Here is a 20,352-nt window from a genome sequence, read left to right as displayed (position 1 = left end):
GACCCCAATGGAAATAAGTTAGACAGTCCTCGATGACACACTGACTTTCTTGGGTTATCCTGGGTGGCTAACCCTCCGGGGTTAAAAATCCGAACGAAATCTTATCATACCTCTTATCTTATAGTCATTTATAACCATTATTATTATTTGAGAAGGAATTCTGGATACTACGTAAGCTGTCAGTGAGCCTTACAAACCCAACAAGAAATGGAAGAAAAGTATGTTGAAAGTGATCAGAGTATTATTATTATTATTGTTATTATTATTATTGTTATTATTGTTAAAGAGATGAAACAAAATACATTATTATTATTATTATAATCAAGGGGGAAGCGCTAAACCCGGAGGATTATACAGCGCCTAGGGGGGGGGGGGATGCGGAAGGCATTCGGGGAACGAGCACAGATCCAATTCCCTAAATCAAGAGCCCCTCACCAACATCAAGGAACCTTCCTTGAGGGGAAAACAAAATACAGTTATATGAATTTATTACAGTTATCGTACGTAGGATAACCCAACTTTGTAGGTAAGGATTTCTAAACATTTCCATCTGCCCTGCTGTATAGCCCTTGTGGTTTAGCGCTTCTTTTTTATTATAATAAACAATTCAATCTGCCCTCTCCATAGTAAAGTTTATTTTCCATATTACACAGTTTTATTTTATGTCTCTCTTGTCCTATAATGAGACATATGTAGTTACATGGAATCTTTTAAGATAAGATTTTGTTGGGATTTTTAACCCCGGAGGGTTAGCCACCCAGGATAACCCAAGAAAGTTATTGAGGGACTGTCTTATCCCCCAGGATGCGACCCATACCAGTCGACTAACACCCATCTAGTGCTAAACCCGCAGGGATTAGACAGCGCCTATGGGGGGATGGGATAGAAGGCATTCAGGCTCAATTCAGGGAACTGGAACACAGATCCAATTCTCTAGATAAAAAGCCTCTCACCAGCATCAAGGAACCCCCCTCGACGGGGTATTTCCAGAGGAAATCTTTGGCAATATTTAGTCATAGGGCAGCAGGAGACAGGGCTGTGTGGTGGCACTATCTATAGATATAAATAATATATATATATATATATATATATATATATATATATATATATATATATATATATATATATATATATATATATATATATATATATACATATATATATATATATACATATATATATATATATATATATTATATATATATATATATATATATATATATATACACAGTGGACCCCCGGTTAACGATTTTAATCCGTGCAAGAGGGGTAATTGTTATGCGAAATAATCGTTATGTGAATGAATTTTCCCCATAAGAAATAATGGAAATAAAATTAATCCGTGCAAGACACCCAAAAGTATGAAAAAAAAATTTTTTTACCACATGAAATGTTAATTTTAATACACACAAACTGAAAAAGGCATGCACACTTACATGACACTTACTTTTATTGAAGATCTGGTGATGATTGATGGGATGGGAGGAGGGGAGAGTGTCGAACTTATTGTTTAGAAGGGGAATCCCCTTCCATTAGGACTTGAGGTAGCAAGTCCTTTTCCGGGGTTACTTCCCTTCTTCTTTTAATGCCACTAGGACCAGCTTGAGAGTCACTGGACCTCTGTCGCACAACAAATCTGTCCATAGAGCTCTGTACCTCCCGTTCCTTTACGATTTGTCTAAAATGGGCCACAACATTGTCATTGAAATAGTCACCAGCACGGCTTGCAACAGCTGTGTCAGGGTGATTTTCATCCATAAAGGTTTGCAGTTCAACCCACTGTGCACACATTTCCTTAATTTTTGAAGTAGGCACAATGGATTCCACAACTGGCATAGGCTTCTCAGGGTTAGCCCCAAACCCTTCAAAATCTTTCTTAATTTCCATACTAATTCTCACCCTTTTTACCACAGGGTTGGCACTAGAAGCTTTCTTGGGGCCCATGGTCACTTATTTTCCAAAAACAGCACCGAAAACACTGTAATAATACGAAATATTCCGAGTGTATGCTTGGATGTTACTGCGGAGGCTGGCTGGTAAACAATGGCACGGGCGGCACATGTGAGGCTGGCTGAGGGCGCACATTGGACGCGTCTCGGACGAAAATCGGTGAGCGGGTTTTTAATCGGTATGCGCGGCAAAAATTTTGCGATTAAAGTAAGCGGTATGCGGAATAATCGCTATGTGATGCCATCGTTATGCGGGGGTCCACTGTATATATATATGGTGAAGCAATGTAAAAAGAGAGCAAGTGAGAGAGTGGGTGAGATGTTATCAACAAATTTTGTTGAAAATAAGAAAAAGTTTTGGAGTGAGATTAACAAGTTAAGAAAGCCTAGAGAACAAATGGATTTGTCAGTTAAAAATAGGAGAGGAGAGTTATTAAATGGAGAGTTAGAGGTATTGGGAAGATGGAGGGAATATTTTGAGGAATTGTTAAATGTTGATGAAGATAGGGAAGCTGTGATTTCGTGTATAGGGCAAGGAGGAATAACATCTTGTAGGAGTGAGGAAGAGCCAGTTGTGAGTGTGGGGGAAGTTCGTGAGGCAGTAGGTAAAATGAAAGGGGGTAAGGCAGCTGGGATTGATGGGATAAAGATAGAAATGTTAAAAGCAGGTGGGGATATAGTTTTGGAGTGGTTGGTGCAATTATTTAATAAATGTATGGAAGAGGGTAAGGTACCTAGGGATTGGCAGAAAGCATGCATAGTTAACTTGACTCTATGACCGCGGGTTCAATCCCGGCTGGGGGTATGGTTTGTTAGCATGCATAGTTCCTTTGTATAAAGGCAAAGGGGACAAAAGAGAGTGCAAAAATTATAGGGGGATAAGTCTGTTGAGTATACCTGGTAAAGTGTATGGTAGAGTTATTATTGAAAGAATTAAGAGTAAGACGGAGAATAGGATAGCAGATGAACAAGGAGGCTTTAGGAAAGGTAGGGGGTGTGTGGACCAGGTGTTTACAGTGAAACATATAAGTGAACAGTATTTAGATAAGGCTAAAGAGGTCTTTGTGGCATTTATGGATTTGGAAAAGGCGTATGACAGGGTGGATAGGGGGACAATGTGGCAGATGTTGCAGGTGTATGGTGTAGGTAGGAGGTAGGTTACTGAAAGCAGTGAAAAGTTTTTATGAGGATAGTGAGGCTCAAGTTAAAGTATGTAGGAAAGAGGGAAATTATTTCCCAGTAAAAGTAGGCCTTAGACAAGGATGTGTGATGTCACCGTGGTTGTTTAATATATTTATAGATGGGGTTGTAAGAGAAGTAAATGCAAGGGTCTTGGCAAGAGGCGTGGAGTTAAAAGATAAAGAATCACACATACAAGGCACAGTACTAGCTCCCATCTTGTTCCTCATCCTCATATCCGACATAGACAAGGATGTCAGCCACAGCACCGTGTCTTCCTTTGCAGATGACACCCGAATCTGCATGACAGTGTCTTCCATTGCAGACACTGCAAGGCTCCAGGCGGACATCAACCAAATCTTTCAGTGGGCTGCAGAAAACAATATGAAGTTCAACGATGAGAAATTTCAATTACTCAGATATGGTAAACATGAGGAAATTAAATCTTCATCAGAGTACAAAACAAATTCTGGCCACAAAATAGAGCGAAACACCAACGTCAAAGACCTGGGAGTGATTATGTCGGAGGATCTCACCTTCAAGGACCATAACATTGTATCAATCGCAACTGCTAGAAAAATGACAGGATGGATAATGAGAACCTTCAAAACTAGGGAGGCCAAGCCCATGATGACACTCTTCAGGTCACTTGTTCTATCTAGGCTGGAATATTGCTGCACTCTAACAGCACCTTTCAAGGCAGGTGAAATTGCCGACCTAGAAAATGTACAGAGAACTTTCACGGCGCGCATAACGGAGATAAAACACCTCAATTACTGGGAGCGCTTGAGGTTTCTAAACCTGTATTCCCTGGAACGCAGGAGGGAGAGATACATGATTATATACACCTGGAAAATCCTAGAGGGACTAGTACCGAACTTGCACACGAAAATCACTCACTACGAAAGCAAAAGACTTGGCAGACGATGCACCATCCCCCCAATGAAAAGCAGGGGTGTCACTAGCACGTTAAGAGACCATACAATAAGTGTCAGGGGCCCGAGACTGTTCAACTGCCTCCCAGCACACATAAGGGGGATTACCAACAGACCCCTGGCAGTCTTCAAGCTGGCACTGGACAAGCACCTAAAGTCAGTTCTTGATCAGCCGGGCTGTGGCTCGTACGTTGGTTTGCGTGCAGCCAGCAGCAACAGCCTGGTTGATCAGGCGCTGATCCACCAGGAGGCCTGGTCACAGACCGGGCCGCGGGGGCGTTGACCCTCGAAACTCTCTCCAGGTAAACTCCAGGTAAAGTGGGAGTTGTCACAGTTGCTCTTTGCTGATGACACTGTGCTCTTGGGAGATTCTGAAGAGAAGTTGCAGAGATTGGTGGATGAATTTGGTAGGGTGTGCAAAAGAAGAAAATTAAAAATGAATACAGGAAAGAGTAAGGTTATGAGGATAACAAAAAGATTAGGTGATGAAAGATTGGATATCAGATTGGAGGGAGAGAGTATGGAGGAGGTGAATGTATTCAGATATTTGGGAGTGGACGTGTCAGCGGATGGGTCTATGAAAGATGAGGTGAATCATAGAATTGATGAGGGCAAAAGGGTGAGCGGTGCACTTAGGAGTCTGTGGAGACAAAGAACTTTGTCCTTGGAGGCAAAGAGGGGAATGTATGAGAGTATAGTTTTACCAACGCTCTTATATGGGTGTGAAGCACGGGTGATGAATGTTGCAGTGAGGAGAAGGCTGGAGGCAGTGGAGATGTCATGTCTGAGGGCAATGTGTGGTGTGAATATAATGCAGAGAATTCGTAGTTTGGAAGTTAGGAGGAGGTGCGGGATTACCAAAACTGTTGTCCAGAGGGCTGAGGAAGGGTTGTTGAGGTGGTTCAGACATGTAAAGAGAATGGAGCAAAACAGAGTGACTTCAAGAGTGTATCAGTCTGTAGTGGAAGGAAGGCGGGGTAGGGGTCGGCCTAGAAAAGGTTGGAGGGAGGGGGTAAAGGAGGTTTTGTGTGCAAGGGGCTTGGACTTCCAGCAGGCATGCGTGAGCGTGTTTGATAGGAGTGAATGGAGACAAATGGTTCAGTTTAAAAACTGTAGTGTAAAGCACCCTTCTGGCAAGACAGTGATGGAGTGAATGATGGTGAAAGTTTTTCTTTTTCGGGCCACCCTTCCTTGGTGGGAATCGGCCAGTGATAATAAAATAAATAAATATATATATATATATATATATATATATATATATATATATATATATATATATATATATATCTATATATATATATATATATATATATATATATATACACATACATACATACAGTGGTCCCTCAATAATCGTCCGTAATCCATTCCTGGAAGTGGGACTATTATTGAAATGGACAATTTACGAATCAATTTTCCCCATAAGAAATAATGTAAATTCAATTAATCCGTTCCTGACACCCAGAAGTATTAAAACAAAAAATTTTTTTACATGAAATATAGATGTAGTACATAAACAATACAGTGGCACATGATGAATTAAACATTAACAGAATAACACTTACCTTTATTGGCGATTCTTCTTTGTGTATGGAAGACTGGAGAAGGAGACTGATTGGATGAATTACTGTTTGGAAGGGGAATCCCCTTCCATCAACACCTTGGGTACCAATTGCTTTTCTGGGGTTACTTCTCTTCTCTGTTTCTTAATGCCACTAGGACCACCTTTAGAGTCACTGGAGTCCTGTCTCGCAAAAAAAACTGTCCAGAGAGCTCTGTTTCTGGCGTCTCTTTAAAACTTCCCTAAAATGGGCCAAGACTCTGTCACTGTACAAGTTGCCGATATGGCTTGCAACATCCTTCTCTGGGTGATGTTTCTCCATAAATCTTTCCATCCTACCCCACATTTCAAAAATCTCCTTAATTTCTGAAGAAGGCACCTTCCTCCATCTCTCTTCCTCCTCCTCTGCAGCAAGATTCAGAGCTGCCATCTGTTGCTGTTCCTGCTGAAGCTCTTGCAGCTCCTCAGTGGTTAGCTCTTTGTTGTGGTCCTCCACCAACTCTTCCACATCCTCCAAACTCACATCCAACCCCATGGAAGCCCCCAGTGCCACAATGGATTTAACAACTGACATAGGCTCATCAGGGTCAGCCCCAAACCCTTCAAAATCCCTCTTGTGGACACAATCTGGCCACAATTTTCTCCAAGCAGAGTTCAAAGTCCTGGTAGTCACTCCCTCCCAAGCCTTACCTATAAGGCTTACACAATGGAGAATACTGAAATGTTCTTTCCAAAAATCTCGTAGGGTCAAGTGAGTGTCTGAGGTCACATTCAAGCACCTTTCAAACATTGCTTTGGTGTAGAGTTTTTTAAAGTTTGCAATGACCTGCTGGTCCATGGGTTGGAGGAGAGGAGTGGTATTCGGGGGCAAGAACTTTACTGTGATGAACCCAAACTCCTTCAGAATTAGGTCATCCAAGTTTGGAGGATGAGCAGGTGCATTGTCCATTACTAGGAGGCACTTGAGATCCAATTTCTTTTCCAGGAGGTAATTCTTCACACTAGGGCCAAACACTTCGTTGAACCACTCTACAAAAATTTCCCTCGTGACCCATGCCTTACTATTAGATTTCCAAAACACACACAATTTACTCTTCATAACATTGTTTTTCCTGAACACTCTGGGATTTTCAGAATGGTACACTAGTAACGGCTTCACTTTGAAATCCCCACTAGCATTAGCACAGAACATTAGCGTCAGCCTGTCTTTCATAGGCTTGTGTCCTGGCATTGCCTTTTCCTCTTGTGTAATGAAGGTCCTCTTTGGCATTTTCTTCCAAAAGAGGCCTGTTTCGTCACAATTGAACACTTGTTCAGGTTTCAGTCCTTCACTGTTTATGTACTCCTGGAATTCATGCACATATTTTTCAGCCGCCTTGTGGTCCGAACTGGCAGCCTCACCATGCCTTACCACACTGTGTATGCCAGTACGCTTCTTAAATCTCTCAAACCAGCCTTTGCTAGCCTTAAATTCACTCATATCGTCACTAGTTGCAGGCAATTTCTTTACCAAATCATCATGCAACTGCCTAGACTTTTCACAAATAAGTATAGACTTTTCTTTTTGATCATAAGACTGTCTCCTGCTAATTGTTTCTCATTTATCCACACCAATAATAACTTCTCAACATCTTCGAGTACTGGTGATCTCATTTTTGTCAGCATATTTACCCCCTTTGCAACAACAGCGTCCTTGATTTCCTTTTTCTTGGCTATGATGGAAGATATGGTTGTACGGGATTTGTTATACATCCTGGCCAGTTCGCCCACACGTACGCCACTATCATATTGTTCAATGATGTTTTTCTTAAATTCAATCGTATTTCTCACCTTCTTTACCAAAGGCTTGGCACTAGGAGCTTTCTTTGGAGCCATGGTAGCTTATTTAGCACTTAAATAACTTGCAAGCACTAAAATAAATGAAATATTATGAAATATTTCACTGGAGCACGTGAGGGGACCGTCGCTCACTGGTAAACAATGGCACACTGGCTGGGAAGGAAAGGCTGAGGCGGCTCGAGGCCGCTCAGACCGTGCATACGCGTCTGGGACGAAGGACTATTAGCGAGTTACCGGACCATTTCTGAGCCAATATTTAGACGAAAAAACAGGACTATTTCCGAAATGGACGACTTTCAGGCCGGACGATTATTGAGGGACCACTGTATATATACTGCAACATTAACACCCCTCCTTCAGAGTGCAGGCACTGTACTTCCCATCTCCAGGACTCAAGTCCGGCCTGCCGGTTTCCCTGAATCCCTTCATAAATGTTACTTTGCTCACACTCCAACAGCACGTCAAGTATTAAAAACCATTTGTCTCCATTCACTCCTATCAAACACGCTCAAGCATGCCTGCTGGAAGTCCAAGCCCCTCGCACACAAAACCTCCTTTACCCCCTCCCTCCAACCCTTCCTAGGCCGACCCCTACCCCATATATATATATATATATATATATATATATATATATTTATGTAAGTATAGTATGTATATATATTTATGCAATTATATACTGATGTGCAGGTATGTATATGTAATTGTAAAATATCTTGGATTACAACAATATGTAATATTCTTATTTACAGAAATGGCTGGTTCTAGCATCCTCACAAATCACACATTGGAATGGGTGCAAGAAAAAGGATTGTGCTCACAGCCATCAGTCACTGTGTTAACCAAATTGGGATTCCAGAAGCTCACCAACATTCAGCAGCAGGCAATTCCCAAGTTACTTGCCAAAAAAAACGCTTTCCTTCATGCCCGTACAGGGTCTGGAAAAACATTAGCTTTTCTCATACCCACCGTGGAAAGATTAAGAGCTATGAAATTTAAAGAGTTACATGGTAAGAAAAGAAAAGAAAAAGAGAGAGGTTAAGAGAGTGGTGAAGCAATGTAAAAAGAGAGCAAATGAGAGAGTGGGTGAGATGTTATCAACAAATTTTGTTGAAAATAAGAAAAAGTTTTGGAGTGAGATTAACAAGTTAAGAAAGCCTAGAGAACAAATGGATTTGTCAGTTAAAAATAGGAGAGGAGAGTTATTAAATGGAGAGTTAGAGGTATTGGGAAGATGGAGGGAATATTTTGAGGAATTGTTAAATGTTGATGAAGATAGGAAATTAAGAGTAGAATTAAGAGTAAGACGGAGAATAGGATAGCAGATGAACAAGGAGGCTTTAGGAAAGGTAGGGGGTGTGTGGACCAGGTGTTTACAGTGAAACATATAAGTGAACAGTATTTAGATAAGGCTAAAGAGGTCTTTGTGGCATTTATGGATTTGGAAAAGGTGTATGACAGGGTGGATAGGGGGGCAATGTGGCAGATGTTGCAAGTGTATGGTGTAGGAGGTAGGTTACTGAAAGCAGTGAAGAGTTTTTACGAGGATAGTGAGGCTCAAGTTAGAGTATGTAGGAAAGAGTGAAATTTTTTCCCAGTAAAAGTAGGCCTTAGACAAGGATGTGTGATGTCACCGTGGTTGTTTAATATATTTATAGATGGGGTTGTAAGAGAAGTAAATGCGAGGGTCTTGGCAAGAGGCGTGGAGTTAAAAGATAAAGAATCACACACAAAGTGGGAGTTGTCACAGCTGCTCTTTGCTGATGACACTGTGCTCTTGGGAGATTCTGAAGAGAAGTTGCAGAGATTGGTGGATGAATTTGGTAGGGTGTGCAAAAGAAGAAAATTAAAGGTGAATACAGGAAAGAGTAAGGTTATGAGGATAACAAAAAGATTAGGTGATGAAAGATTGAATATCAGATTGGAGGGAGAGAGTGTGGAGGAGGTGAATGTATTCAGATATTTGGGAGTGGACGTGTCAGCGGATGGGTCTATGAAAGATGAGGTGAATCATAGAATTGATGAGGGCAAAAGGGTGAGCGGTGCACTTAGGAGTCTGTGGAGACAAAGAACTTTGTCCTTGGAGGCAAAGAGGGGAATGTATGAGAGTATAGTTTTACCAACGCTCTTATATGGGTGTGAAGCATGGGTGATGAATGTTGCAGCGAGGAGAAGGCTGGAGGCAGTGGAGATGTCATGTCTGAGGGCAATGTGTGGTGTGAATATAATGCAGAGAATTCATAGTTTGGAAGTTAGGAGGAGGTGCGGGATTACCAAAACTGTTGTCCAGAGGGCTGAGGAAGGGTTGTTGAGGTGGTTCGGACATGTAGAGAGAATGGAGCGAAACAGAATGACTTCAAGAGTGTATCAGTCTGTAGTGGAAGGAAGGCGGGGTAGGGGTCGGACTAGGAAAGGTTGGAGAGAGGGGGTAAAGGAGGTTTTGTGTGCGAGGGGCTTGGACTTCCAGCAGGCATGCGTGAGCGTGTTTGATAGGAGTGAATGGAGACAAATGGTTTTTAATACTTGACGTGCTGTTGGAGTGTGAGCAAAGTAACATTTATGAAGGGATTCAGGGAAACCGGCAGGCCGGACTTGAGTCCTGGAGATGGGAAGTACAGTGCCTGCACTCTGAAGGAGGGGTGTTAATGTTGCAGTTTAAAAACTGTAGTGTAAAGCACCCTTCTGGCAAGACAGTGATGGAGTGAATGATGGTGAAAGTTTTTCTTTTTCGGGCCACCCTGCCTTGGTGGGAATCGGCCAGTATGATAAAAAAAAAAAAATGGTAAGATGCCCATAGAATTTAACCTTTATTATAATGGACGTCGATGTAATGGACTTCCAAAATTATGAGCAAAATCCACTGGTTAAATTGTACTTTTAATTCCTTTACTTTCAATATTGATTGCAGTACATGTATGGCTGTAAATTGTGCATATAGTACTATATTAGATATACATTAAGAAGCTTTAGTGAACTTTTTTGCTATTTGTCAACATTATTCTGATCTAATGGACACACTGTCAATCGTCCTATTAGTCCATTATATCAAAGGTTTACTGTATTTTTAATTATACATTAGAAATTTAAGGAAAAGAAGAGTCTTGAAAGGTCACAACATTAACTTTTTTCGCAGGAATTATATCCCAGTATGTATTATTTAAATAAAAGGACAAATGCTATTCAGTATATACTATAGTTTTACTCAAAATTAATGTTCTGTACCCATGAAACATTATTTTTCATATGACTAACACAGTTTGTAACACATCATGAAAGTCCAGACATACATCTCTTCATTGTATATGTTATATTTGCTGCCTTAGTTAAAGCATACTGTGTAGTACTGGTTGATTCTTATAGGTTTAATGGGTTCCACAAATATATTAATTTATTAGAGTTTAGTCTGTAAACCGTAAATATTAAGTGGTATGAGTCACTGCTCTTTAATATATTATTTCAATGTAGCCGCTGTTCTCTACTCATAAAAATGTCATTCACTCACAATAATGCCCACTTTGTTACTGAACAACATCCCCATTCCTGTCGGGGGACAAAATTTAAGCAGGGTGTTTTTTGGATATAAATTTCACACAAAAGTTCCAACATTTTCACCCAAAATTTATTATCATATCTCACTTTCATTAAGCCTGAAAAAGTATTTTCCTTGATATACTATACTTCACTCCCACTTGCTTGTAGATCTGCACAGTAACCTGTTTAAGGGTTGATTAAACATAGTACTGTAGTTGTAAACAAGGCATGATTGCATGATTGCCAAGAGTTTCGCAATATCTTAGAAAATAGACCTGCACACACACTGCTAGTGAAATTACAAATCAACGAAGAGATAAACATGTAGTTAACAGTATTAAAATGTGTTTTTGTAATTGACCTTGTTTGCTACTTATTTATACACTTTGAGTTACGTAATCCAAGTGCATTCTTTTAATAATTATTTTTATATTTTTCCATTGCAGGTGTTGGAGCACTGATAATATCACCTACAAGAGAACTTGCACAACAGATTTCACTTGTCCTTAAACCTCTTGCAGATGTGCATGAATTTTCAACCTTAACTCTCATTGGAGGCACAAAACTGACAGCTATGGCAATACAAAATGGTAATTGTAGCTAACACTTGTATAAGTTTAAGAATTATTAATATATTCTTTTACACTTCAGCCTCTCACCAAGGTAGAGTAACCCAGCAATAAAGAAAACATTTTCTTTGTAACTCACTCAATCACTGTCCTGTCAGAGCCATGCTGAAATTACAGCCCCTACCACTAAAAATCCTTTATTACCCCCTCCCTCCAACCTTTCTTAGAATGACCCCTACTCCTCTTCTCTTCCACTTCAGATTCATATGCCTTCCTTGTCGTCCTATTTTTCTCCAGCCTCTCTGAATGTCCAAACCATGTCAACAACCTTTCCTCAGCCCTCTGAATAATACTGTTGGTAACAGCATTATATTTTAATTTTTTAGTGTACATTAAATATATTGAAGTTATATTTTATATTTTGAAGACATTTTGAATTTGTGAAAGTTGTTTAAAGAAATTTCCTAGAATTTAAGTCTTGGAGTAATTTGATCCTTTAAGGTTTTGAGCAGAAATTTCATATAATTTTTTTTTTACTTTATCACTTATTTGGAGAAACAAATTTCGCATCAAATATTTTTAATGTAGCATTTGGTTTAAATAGAGAGAGAAAGAACATGATCAAGCTCTTACAAAGTTCTGTCTGCTGAGGTCTTTTAGTAGACAAAACTGTCTCCTAAAAGACTTTTGGGCTCTATCATATCTGCTATTGAAACAGTATATACTGTACTGTACATATTGGAGTACTATACCTGCAGTGAGAGGTCAGCAGTAGAAGCAGGCAGGAAGAACAGGAGAGAGTAAATAAGCTTGTTCCATGTTTATATCATACTTACAAGTGCATGCAACATCTTAGTGACAGTGCCACATGTTTAGTTTTTGGGTTTTAACTCTATGAAAAATTAGCATTGGAGGGGTAGGGGTTGTCCTAGTAAAGGATGGAGGAAGGGGGTGAAAGAGGTTTTGTATGCAAGTGGCTTGGGCATATAGCAGGCATGTGTGAGCATGTTAGATAGGAGTGAGTGGAGACGAATGGTTTTTGGGACTTGACAAGCTGTTGGAGTATGAGGAGGGTAATATTTTGTGAAGGGATTCAGGGAAACTGGTTAGCCAGATCTGAGTTCTGAAGGTGGGAAGTACAATGCCTACACTTTAAAGGTTTGGGATATTTTCTGTTTCAGGTGACATCTAAACTGTCGTATCTGCATGCCTCTGCAAAGACAGTGATAGTGTGAATGATGGTGAAAGTGCTTTTTTTTTGGGGGGGGGCTCACCCTGCCTTGGTGGGAGACATCCAGCATGTTGAAAAAAAAAATGAAAATTATTAGTCATTTACTTTAATTAAGCAACAAGCTCTTTAAAAAAAAAATGATATCCTAAATTCCATTCACCACATTCAGTCTTCTCTCTTTCTGTATGTAAGCTATAGTGTAATTGTATAATAAAAAATTGCATTCTTTCTTACAGGTGCTACTTTGGTTGTAGGAACCCCAGGTATATTGTTGAAGGCTCTGAGTGGCCAGGACAATATGTGTCTTCCAATTTGTAACCTAAAAATTCTCATTCTTGATGAAGCTGACAGTCTACTGGATAATGAATCAAATACTCAGTACTTACGCAAGATTTGTTCTCTTCTTCCACAAGGTACTGGTGCATGTTATACTGTCAGTAAAAGGATATGCCTTTTTTTTATACCACTCTTTCAGTCTTGAATGATAACATCCCTTTTGCACTTTTGTTCTAACTTGATCTCTCATAGATATTTCAATAGTGATTTTCTGAGGAATGGTTTGTGTGAGATATCCTAGAAAAAACTGCACAATTATTACCTCCAGCTACTGCAGTACTTTCAGTAACTCACTTGAAGATCTGATCTTTCCAGACTTTCTTTGTCACCTTAAATTCTTCAAGTGTTGTAGGTAAAGGATATGTATGTACTGATCAAGACATTTATTAAGGAAATATTTGGGCATGAGTGGCTTTTTCAGTCTGTGTCTTTCAGTTACAACTTGTTGGTATCACCATATTAAGTCCAAAAAGTTACTCTGTCTGACTTTTTTGGGTTATCCTAGGTTCTTTACACATATGCTGCTATGTATGATAATCTATGTAACTGTATTTGTGTATACCTGAATAAACTTACTAGGTATTGTATATAAACCATTTCTATAAAAATAAATTTGTCATGGGTGTGGAGTCACCAGTTTGTACTGTGTGGCAAACATATTCATGGAATTTTTAGCAGTTATTCAAAAACATGAAACTAACTTTTTTAGAAATTAATATGGTACTTTTTTCAGATGAAGTACAGAAGGTTCTTGTGAGTGCAACTGTAACACCAACGTGTATGAAACTTGCAAAAGAAGTATTAAAAACAGACTTTTTCTATGTAACTGCTGAAAAAAATGCTTCACCTACAACTGCCCAAGTGAAACAAAGTAAGAAAATACAGTATACAGTTTGGTACAGGGTAACTTGGCAAGATATGCAGTCAAGTTCAGTCAAGGAAAAGGTTATTTAAAGAATGTTTTGTAGACAGGTTTCATGTTAATTGCTTCATTGTGAGCCTCTTTTGTTTATAGCATGTCATGTAAATTAGATTACTTGCTTATGGACAAGTTGTGTTCTTGCTCTTTAAACTTTTTATAACTCGAAATTTATTTTCTTATAGAAGACAGTAGTATAAAGGATAGGTGATAATAATAAATAATTCACACAAGTTTGCAACTGTAAATTGGCATCCATAATACTTCAATTGTGGATGTCTGCAATGCAGGTATTTGTGTGATAATTGAGTCTTGTATTTTTACCAAAGAATGGCTGATTAAAAAGTATTAAGTTACATTAAGTAGATTAATGTTATTTGGTCATATTATTGATGAAATTCTGCTTGTCACCAAATGGTAAAGTTTTTTTTATAATTGCATTACATGTAATAGAGTTGAAGCAGAATGCTTTTAGGGCAGACTGCAAGGCAGGATCATTTTTCACTCCCCCCAACCAAAAAAAAAAAAAAAATTTGAACTATTGCTATGCTGTTTAAAAATGTATACATGTATTTGTTTGTGAGTCAAGGATCATCTTCACCTTATGAAATAACTTTACATTTTCAGGTTATGTTTTAGTGAATGCCAGTGATAGACTTCCAATGCTTACAACTATATTGCAGACATTAAGAAAGAAGAAAGTTATTATTTTCCTCAATTCATGTGATTCTGTCAGATTTCATCATAAAGTTTTGTCCCATCTTCAGCTGCCTGTTCTCTACTGTGTGGTAAGTTAACTCCTTCAGACTGTTAGCATGTTTATGGTTACACAGAATAATGTAATTTGCACCTTTACCCTTGATCTTGGGTCGTCCTATTTTAAGTGATTATTATAAAAAAATTGCTCAGAATTTGCTAGACAAGAGTTCATAAAACACTAAGACTCTCTTTCAGTCTTTGTAGATTTTTGTTTTGCTTGTGATGTATCCATTACAAAATTTGAGAAGACCCACTACAGGTGAGGTCTACACTCTTGTCAGTGTGAGATTCTTCCTCCATACCTAAGTGAGGTCAACTTTTAAAGTGAAAATCTTATTTCATCAAAATTTGAATAAAATACTGATAGTAATGCACTGATGTAGGTAGTAGGTTGGTAGACGGCAACCATCCAGGGAGGTACTACTACCGTCCTGCCAAGTGAGTGTAAAATGGAAGCCTGTAATTGTTTTACACGATGGTAGGATTGCTGGTGTCTCTTTTTTTTCTGTCTCATACACATGCAAGATTTCAGGTATGTCTTGCTACTTCTACTTACACTTAGGTCACACTACGCATACATGTACAAGCATATAGTATATACACACCCCTCTGGGTTTTCTTCTATTTTCTTTCTAGTTCTTGTTTATTTCCTCTTACCTCCATGGAGAAGTGGAACAGAATTCTTCCTCTGTAAGCCATGCATGTTGTAAGAGGCAACTTAAATGCCAGGAGCAAGGGGCTAGTAACCCCTTCTCCTGTATATATTACTAAATGTAAAAGGAGAAACTTTTGTTTTTTTTCTTTTGGGCCACCCTGCTTTGGTGGGATATAGCCAGTGTGCTGAAAGAAGTAATGCACTGAATGTGAAAAAATCGGCAGTAATAGATTACTTTTAATTCAGTTTGAATTCAATTTCATTGCCGTTTGTTAACATCAACCAGGAGGAACCATTGAAATTTAGATTTATTTTCAAATAAAAATGCCTATAAAAATAGATTGGGTATTTTGCCTGAGAACATTTTTTTTTTTTATTACCATCCATGTTCCATGAAGATGGGGTTACCTAAAGAAGTAAACATAGCCCTTCACTGATTCAGTAGCTGACTTGGCAGAAGTGCACAGACATCACAACTCAAATAACCTTCCAAATTTCCATAGAAAATAAATATTAGATGTGTTATTCAATATAAGAGTTGCACAAGAATGCATATACCTGACACTGAAGTCCATAGTTAAAAAGACCCTCCTGTCTTCAACAGGGTAAAGAGAAACAGACTCGTCGCAGTAGCATGTACATGAAGTTTTTGGAACTGAAGCAAGGGATTCTCTTGACAACAGGAATGGCAGAGAGGGGATGGGACATTCCTGGCATACATTGGATAATTCAATATGATCCTCCACATAAGCCTGAGGTACAGTATGATGTGTTTTTCACTGCTTACATATTCAAACATCATCTAAAGTTTCTTCTCCAAATTTTGGGTTGGCTGTAAATTATTCCAGCTACAGTATTGTGACTTTTATTATTCTTAGTGTATGTTGCTTGTTTAAAATGAATGTTCCCTATCACAGAAATATATTCATCGTATTGGTCGCACCGGTCGAGGGGAGGGTCGAGTTGGTCGGGCTCTTCTATTCTTGAGACCTGAAGAGAACAAATTTATTGAAGTCTTGAAGAATATGGAGGTACAAATTGAACAGCTGGAGTTCCTTGGAGATTTGAAGGAAATTCAAAAAAAGGTTAGATGAATGTGTGTAATTATGATTTCCTAGAAGTGGCTCACTTTGGTATCATTATGATTGTAAACACATTGATATTTACATCTGTTATTGTTTATCATTCAACCCCCTTCCTCCCCCCAGACTCTGGGTCACTTAATGGGATACAGGCAGGATGGCAGTGCAGTAACACGGAAAGAAGCGCTAATCAGGGAAGTGGAAAATATTGAGCTAAAGCTAAAGGACTCATACAGGATCCAGGAGAGACAAGAGGAGCTAAAAGCAATTAGTGAAATTGAAAGAAATTTGAAATATTTCTTTTCATGTGCCAAAAACAAGGCAAAAACCACTTCCAGTATAGGGCCCCTGCTCAGACTAGACAGATCCTACACAGATGACAAAGAAATGAGTGAGATACTGAAATCTCAATATGACTGTGTTCAGTGAACCACTAATCAGTCTAACCATAGACAATGCAAACAATTTTTTCATGAATGAGCCTCAAAACCTTGCCAATGTATGCCGAATTTCTGACATAACCCTAACTTCACCAGACTTTGAGAATGCCATCGACGACATGCCCATGCACTCAGCCCCAGGCCAAGACTCGTGGAACTCTGTGTTCATTAAGAACTGCAAGAAATCCCTCTCACAGGCCGAAAGTATGCTATGGAGAAAGAGCATAGATGCAGGTGAAATTCCAGAGTCACTGAAAACAACAGATGTAGCCCCACTCCACAAAGGGGGCAGTAAAGCAATAGCTAAGAACTATAGACCAATAGCTTTAATGTCCCACATCATAAAAATCTTTGAAAGATTTCTAAGAAGCAAGATTGTAAACCACTTAGGTTCCCAAAAGTAGCACAATCTAGGGCAACATGGTTTCAGAGCAGGTTGCTCTTGCCTCTCACAACTATTGGACCACTATGATATGGTCTTAGATGCACTGGGAAACAAACAGAATGCGGATGTAGTATACACAGATTTTACAAAAGCCTTTGACAAGTGCGATCGTGGTGTAATATCACAAAATGCATACTAAAGGGATAACTGGCAAAGTAGGAAGATGGATCTTCAACTTTCCAACCAATCAAACACAAAGAGTAGTGGTAAACAGAGTTAAATTGGAAGCTGCCATAGTGAAGAGCTCTGTTCCACAAGACACAGTACTCGCCCCTATCCTGTTTCTCATTCTCATATCAGACATAGAGATGTAAACCATAGCACTGTATCATCCTTTGCAGACTATAGTAGGATCTGCATGAGAGTGTCATCCATTGAGGACACGGCAACTTTCCAAGAAGATATAAACCAAGTTTTCCAATGGGCAGCAGAGAACAGTATGATGCTCGTTATGGAAAACTGGAGGAAATAATAGCTAGGATTGAGTATACTACAATCTCAAATCACACAATAGAGCGGAAAAGCAATGTGAAGGACCCGGGAGTGGTAATGTCCAAAGATCTCACCTTCAAGGATCACAACAATGCCACTATCACATCTGCGAGGAAACTGATAGGATGGATAAAGAGAACATTCAGGACGAGATGCCAAGCCAATGATGATCCTTTTTAAATCACTTGTTCTCTCTAGGCTGGAATACTGCTGTTCATTAACATCCATTCAAGGCAGGTGAAATTGCAGATCTAGAGAATGTACAGAGAACCTTTACTGCACGTATAAGTTCCATCAAACACCTTAACTACTGGGAATGCCTGGAAGTGCTTGACTTGTACTCACTGGAGTGCAGGTGAGAGAGATATATCATAATCTACACCTGGAAGATTCTGGAGGGACTGGTCCCAAACCTTCACACAAAAATCACTCCCTACGAAAGCAAAAGACTTGGCAGGCGATGTAACATACCCCAAGTGAAAATCAGGGGCGCCACTGGTATACTAAGAGAAAACACAGTAAGTGTCTGGGGCCCAAGACTGTTCAACAGCCTCCCACCAGCCATTAGGGGAATTACCAATAGACCCCTGGTTGTCTTCAAGAGGGAGCTGGACAGATACCTAAGTCAGTGCCAGATCAACCGGGCTGTGGTTTGTACGTTAGACTATGTGCGGCCAGCAGTAACAGCCTCGTTGATCAGGCCCTGATCCACCAGGAGGCCTGGTCGTAGACTGGGCCGCGGGGTCATTGATCCCTGGAATGCCCTCCAGGTAGGTGGGGTTTGTGGTTTGTGCCTAGGGTAGTGTATTCTAACTTTTCTGTAATTCAGACCTACACACACACATTATTTTGAATAATAAAAAAAAATCACTTAATATCCAAGGAAGAAGCTGAGGCTTGAAAGAACTCTATTTTAGCAAGTGACAACTATATGGTAGGTTTAGTAAAACAAATGGTTCCATAGAAATAGTATTCTGTTTTTTTTTTTTTTTTTTTTTTTTTTTTTTTTTTTCAACAAGTCGGTCGTCTCCCACCGAGGCAGGGTGACCCAAAAAAAAGAAAGAAAATCCCCAAAAAGAAAATACTTTCATCATCATTCAACACTTTCACCACACTCACACATTATCACTGCTTTTGCAGAGGTGCTCAGAATATAACAGTTTAGAAGCATATACGTATAGAGATACACAACATATCCCTCCAAACTGCCAATATCCCAAACCCCTCCTTTAAAGTGCAGGCATTGTACTTCCCATTTCCAGGACTCAAGTCCGACTATATGTTTATCCTTACCTTATATGATGTTTTATTTAGCATATTTTTTATGGTGTTAATAGTATTTTCAGATTGCAGGTTTAATAAATAAAGTTTTGATGTGGTAAAATATATACAAGCAAAAATTTAATTTTTATTATTTTTTCAGATTGATTCCCTTGTTTTGAATGATGCATTAATCCGGCTGAGAGCGAAGTTAGCATTCAAGAAGTTTGTAAGAGCATATCAGTGCCATACACTAAGAGATATATTTAGTATTCAATCACTGAATCTTCATGAAGTGTGCAGGGCATTTGGCTTTACAAAGCCACCAGTGGAATTAGGCCAGTTAACTTAATGGCTCTACCACCATGTTAGTTATTTATGTACTCTTACATAATTGTGATATTTTCATATACATTACTACACAAAGATTATTTATTCATTAACCTGTTTATTATATATAACTATAATTTCCATATACTGTACAATATTTTATTATTACTATATTCATTGGGGGAGGGGAGTGCTAAACCCATAGAGGTCATATAGTGTTTGGAGGAATGGGTAGCAATTGGGTGCAGCCCAAGGAATGGGAGATTAGATCCAATTCCTTGGACTGAGTCCCTTGTAAGCATCAAAGAACCTTCCTTGAGTGGAGAAGTCTTAACTTCCAGTAGTGTGAAAATGAGTCTACAGGTAAAGAATAAAAATTCACAATACCATGACTGGAGCAATACACAACACTTAGGAAAGGGAAAGTAATTGCAATATTTTGGTTCAACTTGGACCATTGACAAGCCACACACAAGCGAGAAGAGAAGGCCAGAATATAAATATATGAGTGGGAGCAGAGGAAGAGATGAGGTAAAGGCATTAGCAAAAACAATAAAATAGAAACACTATTACCACCCAGCCCACCACCGCCACCTCTTCCCTCTTCACCCCCCTTCTTTCTCCACCCTCTCGTATACTGGTTTTCTTTCCTTGCCTCTCTGCGACTTGTCAGTTGTACAATTCAGACCGAAATGTCATTACTTTCCCTGTCCTAAGTGCAGGTTATATGTGTATAGAGTGTATAGGTGTTTATGCAGGGCAACCCAATGAGTGCAGCTCTTCAGGATCAAGTGCAGCAGCTGCAACCCGAGAGTAAGAAGCCCCAATCAGCCAGCTCAAGGA

General features: G+C 39.3%; 1 protein-coding gene across 2 annotated transcripts; it reads left to right on the top strand.

The window, feature by feature from the left end:
- Window positions 1–117: 117 nt before the first annotated feature.
- Window positions 118–19,607, top strand: LOC128698211 (uncharacterized). 2 transcript variants are annotated; one of them, XM_070098614.1, is made up of 9 exons: window positions 118–218; window positions 8,213–8,470; window positions 11,438–11,581; window positions 13,028–13,204; window positions 13,861–13,998; window positions 14,674–14,834; window positions 16,065–16,217; window positions 16,378–16,545; window positions 19,343–19,607. In XM_070098614.1, exons 2-9 carry the CDS (start codon window positions 8,215–8,217, stop codon window positions 19,529–19,531), a joined length of 1,386 nt encoding a protein of 461 aa, XP_069954715.1. In that variant the 5' UTR covers window positions 118–218; window positions 8,213–8,214; the 3' UTR covers window positions 19,532–19,607. The 2 variants fall into 2 exon arrangements, with proteins under 2 accessions (XP_069954715.1, XP_069954714.1); XM_070098613.1 differs by lacking the exon at window positions 118–218 and adding an exon at window positions 383–526.
- Window positions 19,608–20,352: the final 745 nt, after the last annotated feature.

This window comes from Cherax quadricarinatus, chromosome 63 (genome assembly GCF_038502225.1).
Source record: "Cherax quadricarinatus isolate ZL_2023a chromosome 63, ASM3850222v1, whole genome shotgun sequence".
NCBI lineage: Eukaryota > Metazoa > Arthropoda > Malacostraca > Decapoda > Parastacidae > Cherax > Cherax quadricarinatus.
Note: the sequence above shows the minus strand (reverse complement) of the source record. Positions and strands in the feature narration are given on the sequence as shown.

Coding starts and splice junctions, on each gene's coding strand:
- LOC128698211 (XM_070098614.1), top strand. CDS start 8,215: ATGGCTGGTTCTAGCATCCTCACAAATCACACATTGGAATGGGTGCAA. Junction 14,835..16,064: donor TGCCTGTTCTCTACTGTGTG/GTAAGTTAACTC, acceptor TGTCTTCAACAG/GGTAAAGAGAAACAGACTCG. Junction 16,218..16,377: donor ATCCTCCACATAAGCCTGAG/GTACAGTATGAT, acceptor TCCCTATCACAG/AAATATATTCATCGTATTGG.